A 13183-nucleotide genomic window follows, 5' to 3' on the forward strand; every position below is an offset into this window, starting at 1 on the left:
ATCTCCATTAAGTTCACAAGATTGCGAAGGAATGATGAATCTGACAGCTGCAAGGTGAGATTACTAAGTCTCTGCACCTCCAGCCTGGAAAATGGACATCAATTTCAAGAAAAAAGTTATAAAAATGCGCTTGAACAAGTACAGAAGCATCGTGTACATTTTGTACATGAGGACTGGAGTATGGATTGTCCAAAATAACTGGAGGACAGCACAGGAAAGATACAATCATGAATACCTTCCCTGTGACTTAATTTACGACTTCACTGTGGGACTACACGCAACTTACAGTTGAAATATGTGAGACTAAGTTGAACTTCATGTGAATGAATGAACATGGGAGAATACGGAGCACTGCAATCTGGCTTTTTCCTTAGTAAGATAAAGTGATCACAGAATTATAAAGAATAAGAAAATCTTAAATATAACTAACATTAAAATTTGCATTTAATGGTCAATTCTTTGGTTTAAGTTAAAATTCTAGTTTTAGTAAAGTTCATAATTAGTGGCATTAGAACTTAAATGCAATTAAGTACAGTAATGTTAATAATGCAGAGATGCTTCTCAACAACATAGACACTGAAGAAATAAAATCCACAATTGCATACTTGTAAAATTTTAACACGTTTCCCTTGAGACTACAGGAAGTGGGTGAAAGGTAAAAGGCAGACAGAAATCCTGCTTGGGATTGCAAAGCGCCATCAGTGCGTCTTGCAAGACAGAGTATGTGGGGTATTCGGTTCTCAAATGTAGGCGGCTCTATTATTTTAAATGCTGTTGAACACTGTTCAGTATTACAAGTACTGTATGTAACTGGATTTTATCTCTCCAGTGCTGGAATTAACCAGGAAACTGCTATACTGAGAGAATAAAGAAGTGAATCAATACAATATCTTGATACTATGTCACAAACTGCATTGCCTCACAGGCCCACTGTCTAGTACTAAATATATTTCAGAAGCAATGCCATCATGAAAAGAAGAGAAGGGAATACAGGCATACTGTACTGGTAAATCATTAAGTACACACACACACACACACACACACACACATATATATATATATATATATATATATATATATATATATATATATATATATATATATATATATATATATATATATAACATAAGAAGAATGTGTTAAGGAATGTTTTTTGGCACATAACAAACCGTACAAAATTTCAAAAATTAAATTCAGTAGAGTCAAGCAAGCATCAGCAAATATTGTCCAAGTACTGTCATGAGAAAAATATCTAAATGAAAACTATTTCTGGTATTTACAAGAAAAAGCATAAATAGATATGCAAAGACATTAAAAAAAAAAACCACAGGACTTCGAGCAATTCACCTGGATCTATCAGTATATACCGGCTGTGACGCTCTCTCTGACTGAGGTCTTCCGTCGCGTTCTCTCTCATTGCTTGAATACTTTTTACCTCACTTTGTAGCTTGAACAGTGGATTAACACCCTGGGTACTGGCAAACAAGAAAACTTCCCTCCTCTTCAACAGTTGACTTGAATGACATAAAATTACTTCCTTTCATCATATGCTGAGTGCACAAATATAAAATACCTATATGCCCCTTATGCAATGCATTGGTAATACTCATCATAAATGGAACACATCTCTGTCATCGTGAGAATCAAGCAAGGAAAGGTTAATGTTCCTAGCACAGGTAGTTATTTTTCCACTGGGACGACAAAACAGAGCCTCCAATACGTTCAAATCCTTTTCTTGGTATGTATACGGTCAAACTTACTTCAATGAAAGTATGTCACTGAAAGTATAAATGGCAATTTCTCTCAAGAGCATCCTCTGAAGCAAGCCAGATATAAAGAATTTGGGAAGGCAGGTTAAATACCTGTTTCCTTTCTACCGTTGTCCTAACTTTAGTAGTTAACCAAAACTAAAGAGTGTGATCGGCAAACATACATCTTTTACCAATCACAAAAAATAAATTCAGCAAATAAGATGAACAGTCTCTTAGGACTTGTCAAATAAGTTCCACTTTGCTGATAACCCTCTCTTAAATATTTTCCATAGGTATTTGAATTATTATTTCCTGCCACATATTGCAGCAACCTCCCATTAAACAGTATGATTACATCCAAAAACATGGAATCAGAATTTAATGGAAACTTTACAGTGCACATTTCTCCTACTGAGACTATGCATGTCCTTAGAAATTTTATAAATGGAGACTGAAAAATAACAATTTCAGGTACTGCCAAATTTCCTAACTGTCTTTTATATAATCTTGCATCTTTCCTCTCCCTTCCCCAATCTTTTTTTGTTTGGCCCATATCTTGAATAGCATGGGCTTCCAGTTAGCTATACCTACAGCCTTACCATATAAACAAACACTGAACTACCAACTGTAAACAATTCTACTTCGTGCAGGACTTAGAAAACACTGCCGACGGAATCTTGGCTTTCTGAATGTAGAACTACCTGTACTTCAAGTGCATACTTATAAAATGACTCCTCAACATTCAAGCATTTCAGTGATGTAGGAATATATGCTTTCCAGAAAAAGGGCTATAAATTTGGATATTTTTGAATTTAGTGATTCATTATCATAGTGTGACAAAGAAAATTGTTTAAATTAATCATCATACTGTTGAATCATTATTATTATTATATTATTATTATATAATTATTATTATATTAAGATATGACTTTGGCCTTAATTTAACATGACTAGAAAAGTGTAGCAACTGGAACGACGAAGCTACTGAGGGATGACTAGTGTACTTGATACCTTAGAGACATATCTCTTAATGATCTGATTTCAACCACAAGCAGAGGCTCTGTTTTCCCCAACATCAAGTGAAAAGATAACCTGCTCTTAAAAGAACTATTCAAGGTCTTCTCTGGAACTCAGTCCTTGCGAACATGTTTGGAGTTCCTTCTAGTATCAAATACCTGACTGTTTTGTTCTCTGCAAGGGCATGAAAAAAGGATAGTATAACTGTACAATTGAGTGTCTGCACAGCCCTAAAGACATACATGGACATCTTACTTCGCAGAAGAACAATAAAAAGTACCATTACATAAACATCAGCTTATTTCGAACTTATTTTAACTCTGTCTGCAAGTGAGTTCACTCTCTCTGAGAACAATCAAATACATCTACTGGGGCAAGATTGCCAACACAGAGCATTTGCAGTTCTTCTGCCACGAGGACGTGTGAGGTATCGTCTAAGGAAAGGAAGCGAGTGAAGTTTAAAAATGCCTCTTCATATCATGGAGGCACTATCTATCTTCTTTTAGACAAAATATCAAATCCTATGTATTATATATACTGTATATATATATATATATATGTATAACCTTTTATGTCTACCTCCGTCACCTGAGGATCCTCAGTCTTATACTGTATATCAAAAGTGAAACTGATCTTCAGTCTTCAAGCATTCAAGTACAACTTTAGGTAGCTTTCACAATTCAGTAATGCTCAAGCTGCAATCCGCAATACCTTTGGCAAAGGAAAGAGAAATAAATTAATTCATGTTGCAAACAAAACTATCAAAATGCAGTAATACGAGCCTCTTTTTTCATACGTTAAGTATACAGCACTAAATATATAAAACATAAAAATTCTAATTTGTATTTCTTAAATATTAGGTATTTTCTCCTTAATGATGTTTCAGCCTATGATCTTATTCACGGCAACATTTGACGTAATTAGATCTTCTAACCACGTTTGGTCTATACTGTATTTCATTCATATGACACTAACCCAATTTAGCTAAATGGCAAAGGAAGGATTACCACGTCTCAATAATGATAAAAGACCTTGCTCAGAAAGCCAACTTTAAACTCTCATTTCCTATTCGTAACAATATAGCACTCTGTCATTAAAAATATAATTTGTCACTTTTTTATGCACTGCAAACATTTTCTTACCGGAATAATACGCAAGCGTTATTTTACTAAAATACTCTGATCTTTAAGCCTGGACCTCGAAAGCTCAAGTCCCTAGTACTGATATGTCTACAAACGCCGGATACTCTTAAAAGCTCACTTTTCCTCGGAGTTTGAAGAACCCAAGTTCCGTGGCGTTGTGAAGCAAGGATGCGATGCCCACGTAATTCTCGATCACTATGGGACTCTGGCTCACGATGCACGTGGCCACAGCGTCTGGACGATCCTGCAGTTCCTCAACGGCTAACTTGATCTCTTTGGACAGAGACTTGGCATCGTAAGTGCTGTTTTCACAACCTACAAACACAAACAAACATCTGCATTACTGTAATTTCCTATAGGGACTTACGACGGGGGTTCCGTTTTTACGCCGCGTCGTAAACCGAAAATCGTTGTAAACCGAAAAATCGTCGAAAATCGTCAAAAACCCTAAGACAACCTTACTTTTAATGCTTTGGGTGTATTGAAAATGATGTAAACTGCATTTTTATTGAGTTTTTCATAAAAAAAACTCCAAATTTTTATTATTCTGCCGTTTTGGAGCCATATTTCTTCCGTCGGATCGGCATACAACGCGTCGTAACCCCGGAACATGTGTCGTAAATCGGGAAATAAGTTCTGATGAATATATTTGAAAAGTGTTGTAACCTCGGAACGTCGTAAGCTGGACCTGTCATAAACCGGGGACTGCCTGTACTGCACTACGACACTAATTATCTATACTGTATTTATCTTCTTTTCTTAATATTTTTTTATGAAGCAACTGCATTTTGGGGATACCATCAAATACTAATATTTTTCAAAGGCTAATTTAACCTTATACAGTTCAGGCATCTTGACCCAAGTGGGAGCAGATGCCTACTATCCTGTCAACTGATAAACCCCAGGGTGCAGTAAGTCCCCTTCAAAACATGCTCCTCTTATACTTGTACCCAAAAAAACCAACTGTCATTATACATAAAACACTATATTGGCATAAGTGAACCAATTAAATACTATACTTCCAATATCAGCTGAAAATATTTAATGTCTGACAAATACAATCCAATCATTGACAAATACTACTTTGTCAATCACTGTGAAGAAGACAATACTTGTCACAAGCTACCTTGTTACTGGTGATTCAATAACGAGCAAGGACAAAGGCATCCTCTCTGATGTATTGCATTAGTACAGGCAGTCCCCGCTTACCAGCGGCATCGGTTAACGGCATTTTGGTGTTATGGCGCTTGGCCAGCGACATCGTTAACCAGATTTTCAGTGCTGGTAACGGATTTTCGGCACCAGTACAATATGCAGTATGATAAGTGGTACCCTGCTGAGGGGTAACTAGTGGGAAATCCCAAATCACAGAGAAAAATTAAAAATTGATTGAACAGAAATTTGAAGAGGCTGGAGAGAATGCACTGGCTTCTAGCCACTTGAAAGAGAAATCCAAACATAAAAAAAATTGATAATGTTGTTTAAAAATTCTAACCTGTTGCATTAAACAACCATGAAGAAAATGCAAGCATAGCAAACATAAACATGAGGCTATAAGGAAAATCATTTTCCTCACAAGAACAAATCATACGAACATAAAAACAAAAAAATTAACTTATTAAAGAGCAATCCACATCAAATGCACCGTGAAGTCACTATCTAATATGCGCAGAAGTTACAGATAGGATTAAATATCAATGTGAGCTGTGACCTCCCAAAGGAGTGAAAAGCCACAGTGTTTCTAATGCTCCTGAAATGTAATCCGCACTTGCCAGTCACAAGCACAACATTTGAAAAAAAGAACCATGGTAAAAGCATAATCTTATCAGAAGAAATAAAGCCCAAGAAGAACCTGTCACTCGAGAGACCAAAGCAGAACTGAATAATGTAGGCGAGAAAGTATGGCTTATTTTCTAAATGATGGGCAGTCCTCATCTGTTTAGAATCACAAATCCTTCAGTACTCTATTATGCAAATCATGTATGGTCTGCAATCACATACATCCAAACAGGTTCTAAATTAGAAATGTAATAAAATTTTATGCAGTACTATCCTTCAACTATAGAAACAATGCATAAGGAAATCCCACACTTTTCCCCATCATGGGAAATTAGATAAAAACTTGGGTCACAATTTTCTCATTATTAAAAAACATGTAAAGTTCTCACCTGTATACCAGTAGAGGGGATGCGAGGTGAAGGTTGTGTATGGGATGTCCCGGCTCCATGGGTTCCACTTCTGAGCAAAGGACACTTCATGTCCGGTGTTCCATGTCACACGGAATCCTTGCATATTTCGCGTTCTGGATTTTGAAAATTAAATATAACACTGACTGCTTATAAATCAAGTAGCCATAAAATCCATTAAGACGTAACTGAACTAAGTTTCGAAAGACTAAACGAAATCAATTTAATCTTACCACAACCTGTTCCAGGATTTTATGACTCATCAATTACGGCCACAAATGATACTGTTTATGGTAATGATAATACTGTACACATATCTCAATTAGTTGTCCAAGATATCATTTAACTATGCTTATAAAATTTGATAACCGAAATCACTGGGGTATGGTCAAAACAAAACAAATTTTGTTCCTCTCATTCTGACTAGTCCAGAACATTTCAATAAAAGATACACAGATCTTCAATTGATCTATCTCCAAGCAAAGAGATTTCCAACAGTAATGAACAAAAAATAAAAAACAGTCAGATTCATGTTCGTAACAGAATGCAAAAACAATAGGTATAGTAGTGTACAGATAAAAATTAGTAAAGAACAAAGATACATATTACTCTCACTCAATGGGTAACAGATGTAAATTTTGGTGAAGTTTTTGTTTTCATTCTCTCATTATTTTTTCAAAACTTTTCACCAAAATGCAAATTACTTTGAAGGGATTATCTTAACAGTTGAACAAATGCACGACTAACATGTATTTTGAATTTCTGTGCTATACCATGCTGTAATTTATATTTTTAAAAACACTAAAAGAAATATCTTCTTTTTCCATTCTTTAATATTTTTATGGCTTCAAATACCCACACAAAAAACAGCATGGACCAACCTTGGTTCAAAACTGACAGCAGAGAGGGAAAAATGTGAATCTGGTTCTCCCTTGTCAGAGGCACTAGAAGTTCCAGCGCCTCGGGAGCTAAGCGTGGCGATGGTGTTCTGCAGTCGACTCAGAAGACAGCTACGTATGACAGTTACAACTCCCCCTGCTATACCACTTATTCTCCTACCACAGAATTAAAGATAAAAGTATGAAGTCTGTATTTATAGTGGCATTTTGTATTAATATCAAACCATATATAACACTGTACAATATTATGAAGTGGCATTATAAAAATTCACCACAAAACTTACGGAACAAGAGAATGACTGGGATAAGTCAGCTCCCCGACTTGCAGGTGCTCTAACGAATTCAAGTAGATTCGAGTGTAGTCAACATAGCGAAGGGCGATGAAGTCGTACTTTATGACAAGTAGAGATAGCTCACACAGTACTACAACTCGCTCTTTTTCAATGTCCCAGTGATTAATTCTGCAGGGAAGGAGAAGAAGAATTAAAGTTTATTTTCCTATACAGCTGCCTCTCCACTTAAAGAGACACTTTGGGGGTCTGATTGTCTGACAAGGAACAAAGTCCATTAAATAACTAAGACCCTATACTATAGCCTGCACCTGCATATTTTCTAGGCATCTTCCAGCTAATAGCAATTCCACACAGTTCCTAACCTAAACTAACCTGTATTTAACATTTAACATTTACTTAAAGAGAGTTGTTTGAAAATGTATGACATCTAAAATGGTAGCCTAGCAAAGAATAATGATATAATGTAGCTGATAAGTACACAAGTTGATTTAGTTGAGGTGTTACTGTGTAACTATTGAATCATTGGTGGCAGCGCATCTATGAAAAGTTAGTGAGAGAAAACAATGGAGCTGTAGGTCAAAGGGATGTTGCAGACACTTAGCACTGAATGCACCCCACGAGGTCCCTGTTTCATGAGGGTTCAGAAATGCTGACCTCAGTCAGCCTCATGTATCAAATCAATCACTTCTTCAAGGCTTGGTCCTCATTTTAATCTTTATTTACTGAAAGAGAATAGCAAAGTGCAAATACAATGGTCTTTTTCTTTCTGTTCTGGTCTGGGTTATATTAGGACATTAAGCTGCTTGTCCTCCTGACCTGAGCTAGAATATAACCACAGGTATATAGTTTGGACATGATACAATATTGTACCACGACCAGACTATAAAACCAAAGAACATCTAAACCAAATCATCACTTCTAACTTTGTACTCACTCTGTCAAAAGCCAAGCCCCTTTTATAGCACCGTCCAACTCGGGGTCAGTCAGGAGACGGCATTCTTCCACGGCCTGTTCGAGCGCCCCAACTCTAACAGAGAAAAACTCGCTGATGCCATTCTCGCTGCCTGTTTCTGCGTGCCAAGAAGCTCTTCGCGGTCTTCCAATGGGAGGTTGTTGGTAAAAAGACCTACTAAGGCCTGTTGTGGAAAGATTATTGCATGATAGCATTTCACCACAGTTCTGAGCAAAATGCTGCAAACACAAATACAGTATTACCAATTGAGTTTTATCAAACAATTCTTTTGAATAAGGGTTAAAGTAAAATATAATTTTACGTATCAGCCTTGTGAGCACCAAATTTACTGATCAGCAACAGAAAAAAATTGAATTTATTCAGCATTAAATATGCAAAAGTGTCAGGGAAAATATGTCATACTTAGCAAAATCAAATACTGTAGTGTCTTGGGAGCAGAGATTTGACTAAGATAAAAAACAAATTTTTAAAAGGAATTTTTATTTATCCAGGGTATGCAAACCAGAGCATTTTCTGCAGAATTACTCTTGAGCCAACTACAGCTCATGCTGAAAAACACTCCTACATAAAAGGTGACAACTTGTATATCTATGAGAACAGAGGCGTATTCTAACAAGTCAAATATCTTTGCTAACCAGCATAACCTGGCTACTCTACTAAGCAGCATTCCCAGACTCCCACAGGGCTGACCCAAAGGTTTTATTTTTGGTGGAGAGTAAAAAAAAAATCTGCAGAAACTGCAGAAAGAGGTTTAAACTGATTCCAAGGATTTGTTGATGATGATGTACTGAAACTGCACACACCAGTGAAAGTTTGAATTTTATTGCACAAAGAGAAAATAAATTTGAGAAGGAAAAGAGCAAACCAATGAAAAGATAAAACAAAAAGAAGGGCATCTGGAGACCACAAACCATCGCCAAGATTAAGCATATCACTCACTTAAAGGTCCATTTTCCCAAAAAGTTACACCCCTATCTTTGCCAAAATCTAATCACTGGCTGCCAGTCACCAGGCCCACCAAGGTCAAGTTTTGGCAAAAAATCCATGCATAACCTTCAGTATAATCATGCTATCCAACTAAATGAACTTAAAGTGTCACCCCTGGGCACAGGTAAAAAAAACAAATACAGTAAATGGCAATATAAGTTTAACTCAGCAATGTCCCTAAATTCTTTCTAGTATTTTTATTCGGTTTCACAGTCTAATGGAGCCTTTGATATCCATAAGTTTTTCTTTCTTTTTTTTTTTTTGCAAAAGCTACTTTAGAGGCAGGAAAATTACCTCTTAATTACAGTCTTTATAAAAATGTTTCTTATCAAATGACAATCCGACAGTTAAACTCTACCTCTCTGTGCCATGTATCCTTTCAGTCATATTTGGAGGACAATATTTTAGTCAACTGCTTGAGTTTAACACTCTCCTCATGAGAGCATTCCCTTACTTATTCCTAATGAACACCATATTCTTTGGAAGCTTGAATAACAAGTCAATGGCCCCTGTGGGCTTGTTCTTTATGAATAGAGTTCACCTTCAGAATAATAATAATAATAATAAGAATCAGTTCTCATGAAAGCACATTGATAAGGAATCAGAAACATCCTTTTTAGAGTTCAATACGGCATTACTGGAAACATTCTTTTGTCATGAATTGTGTAAAAGTACCAACAATCATTCAGATACTGAATGTGAACATACCTTGTCCACAGTAAAAGCTGTTTGACTGATCTGGAGTGGGCGGAGTAACTATGTCTGCAGTTGGATCACTGACGGAAGGTTTAAGTATGGGGCGTGCTCTTTCTTCAGGAAACCTGTGGAACAGACTTGCATCACTGTTGAACTAACAACTGTTGTACATGAATGTCAATAATCATGAATGTGTTGGCATCTTTGCATGGAAGTCAATTTATAAAATAGCATAAACAAATACAAGAATGAGACATTTCATAGTGACAGGGGAAAACATACCATTTACTCAAAGATGACAGTCATCCTCAAAAGGCAAAGTGAATTTTGTAACTTTTAAAGTACAGAATTTAGTAAAAAAATCATACCTAGGTGCACCAGCATTGCCGTCATGTCCACTTGGGCTAACGCTCCTCGAGGGCTGTCCTGAGGCCGGGTCAAGTCGAAGCGTGGCTCCCTTGAAATCATCAATAGGAATATCTTCTAAGTTGTCCTCTCCAACAGGGGAGGCCATCTCAAAGACTGTCTACTTTCTTTTCCAATTACCTGGGGAGAGATGAAAAGGTATGTAGTTTTCTGCTACTAGTTTTATCCTGGCTACAACTAAAATGTGGAACAGTTTTGCCTAGTGCAGTTGTGGAATCTCCTGACAGACCTCCCAGTATTTAAGCGAGGAGCAAATTCATTCCTGCTCTCTACTGGCACCTCCTCAATTTCAAGGGTATCGGTTTTGTTTTCTATTCCTTCATATTTATTTATTTATCACCTTTTCTTGTAAGTTTTCTCTCTCTGCAAGTTGATTTCCCTTTGGAGACTGTACTCTATTCATATTTCACTGTTAACTAAAACTGAGACCTAGCTAATCAGTCTGGAAAAGAATAGCATTTCAAACTACCTGACACAATCCAAAGAATAGCTAACTCAAATGCTACTGAACCACCAACTTCAGGTTATGGTATGTGATTCTTCGCGTGCAGTAACACAATCACAGTCGCTACCACTAAAGTATAACAAAATCTGTGATGATATGGGGTACATCAATAACTAGCACGGTAAAACATAGATTTCTTCAAAAATAATGCCACAAGTAACACAAAAAACTAAGAACAGAGTGAATCCACTGAATAATTTAATTGAAATGAAGTCGCAAAATATAGTAATGAGGTCTCTGTATGAGGTGAAGCTGAAGCCTTGCATATCGCTGAGCAACATACCAGGGAGACATAGCAATAAGCAGTGCACCTGATGACAAATCAACAGAACACTGGTATATTGTACATTGTTCTAAATATATATAAACAAGCAATGCCATCAACTGTTTTTGTATAAAAAATTTTCATTACTGAAGTGCCAAATTTACAAATTCATACTAAACGTAAGCAATTATTTCTATTACAGCAATAGCTTCCATAATAAAAATTTCCATGATCCTCAGCAAACCCATGATTTGCCAAGTTCTACTTTTCCTCAATAACTGCACAACTTCCACAAAAAAAATTCTCATACTCATAATTTAATAATTTACTGAAGTTCTGTACATCTTTCAGCTCAATATTTGAAGCACATTTCTCAGAAACACGACCAACATCAAAACCCTATTTCACCATCCCTTCACGATAAAGATAGAATCAGCATCACTTTGAAAATAAGTAACCCCAGTGATAGTTTAGGTGAGGTTGGGTTAGGATGATGAGCAGCTATAGTATTCAAATACAATTACCTAAATATTTTCTGTGTAGGATATTTTCAAAATTAAAATCAAATACACCCCTTATGCTGGTACAAATGTTTAAAATCAACATAACAAACTGACTATTTAAAAACAATTGATGTAGTACAATATTTTGGGATATAACAGTATTTTTAAAATTAAAAATATATATACATAATGTAATGTGACAGGCAAACATGCATTAAATCCTCAACATAACACACTGATTTACAAAAAAATCTTGATGTAGTATGCAACATTTTGGGACATAACATTTTGTGTTTAAAGAAAAACTTCATATAACTGCATGATGCTGTTTTTGTCACAGACAAAAATCTGAAGATGATTGATTAATTCCCAAAAAGCACTAAATGCATGGCCTATTATTATTTGTCTGCAAAATCAAGCTCTGATTTGAACCTTCTAATATCTAATATAAACATATACTACCAATGTTCCCAAATACCAGTAAACTCTACTTTACAACGGTTTACTCTATGCTACTTTGTCTTCATGAATGACCTGCATCAAGTGTGCTTTTGCTCACCAGACAAAATCTGAAGATGATTGTTAATTCCACAAAAAGTAGCAAAATGCATAAATAGCATTCAGTATTTGTCTTGCAGTAAGCAACTGAAGCTCTGAATGTAATGAACTTGGAACACCAGAAATAGATGTTCCTCTAACTCTTGACAGTGTTGCAGGGATTACAGTCAATATGACAGTTAATTTAACCCTGAAAGGTCTTTAATTCTGAAGATCAAGGAAGGTTTGTAAGATAAAATGTTTTGAGTGCCTGCACTGGACTGGAAGGCAGAAAAATATGCGAGGCTAAATGTTCAAGAACACTGTCATATGTCAAGCCTAACACATCAACCATATCAGATAACGAACCTTAACCTATTACGTCAGGGCAACTTCCTCTCTCCTACACTCAAGGCTCCCCCTTCCCACAGCCCAAACCCCCATAACTTAGCCTGACACCGCCACCACCACTCGGCCTTCCAGTGAGTTCACTGTCTTTCCAATTCTGGTTCACCACTCTGCAAACACTATTTCTATTAGACTGGCTTAGGATACCCTATGGTTGAAGGGTAGAGATTTTTTCAGGTTGTTTACTGCTGCAAATAATCTGGCAGATTATTTTATTCTTAAGGTCCTACACAAGACTGGAACTCTTTTGTATACAGTACCCCAAACATACTCATGGATACTGCGTGCATGCATGCATGGACCTGTGTCAGGGTAGTTAAAAAGACATCAAGCTGGAAGCAAATGTGCACAAATGAAACACACAGGAGAAATGACCAGACATAATTAGCATTTTCAAAATTTTTCATATAACGTAAGCAAGTCACCACATGACATCATTATTCACCCAACCAGCCTTGACAGTCTAACACTGGCAAGATCAATTTAACTTGGATGATTTCTGAAGCCTCGCAACACCAAATGACGGCCACTCTACAGAAAAGCTCTGTGGGACTCCTTGTTAAGTATCAGCCCCTCAAGGATGAACACAAAACAT

At 36.4% G+C, this 13183-nt stretch overlaps 1 protein-coding gene across 2 annotated transcripts in view; it reads right to left on the minus strand.

The window, feature by feature from the left end:
* Positions 1-1127: 1127 nt before the first annotated feature.
* Positions 1128-13183, minus strand: part of LOC136855850 (tumor protein p63-regulated gene 1-like protein) — a 13548-nt gene continuing 1492 nt past the window's right edge. Inside the window, exons 2-9 of one of the 2 annotated variants that reach the window (XM_067133227.1) lie at positions 10313-10490; positions 9957-10069; positions 8223-8424; positions 7280-7456; positions 6978-7151; positions 6079-6212; positions 4029-4225; positions 1128-3479 (exon numbers count right to left, since the gene is read on the minus strand). In XM_067133227.1, coding sequence (XP_066989328.1) covers positions 3459-3479; positions 4029-4225; positions 6079-6212; positions 6978-7151; positions 7280-7456; positions 8223-8424; positions 9957-10069; positions 10313-10458 — 1164 coding nt within the window. In that variant the 5' untranslated portion in view covers positions 10459-10490 and the 3' untranslated portion in view covers positions 1128-3458. Of the gene's footprint in view, positions 3480-4028; positions 4226-6078; positions 6213-6977; positions 7152-7279; positions 7457-8222; positions 8480-9956; positions 10070-10312; positions 10491-13183 lie in introns of those variants that run through there. The other variant, XM_067133228.1, reaches the window with a different exon arrangement.

Source organism: Macrobrachium rosenbergii, chromosome 33 (genome assembly GCF_040412425.1).
Source record: "Macrobrachium rosenbergii isolate ZJJX-2024 chromosome 33, ASM4041242v1, whole genome shotgun sequence".
NCBI classification, from domain to species: Eukaryota; Metazoa; Arthropoda; class Malacostraca; order Decapoda; family Palaemonidae; genus Macrobrachium; species Macrobrachium rosenbergii.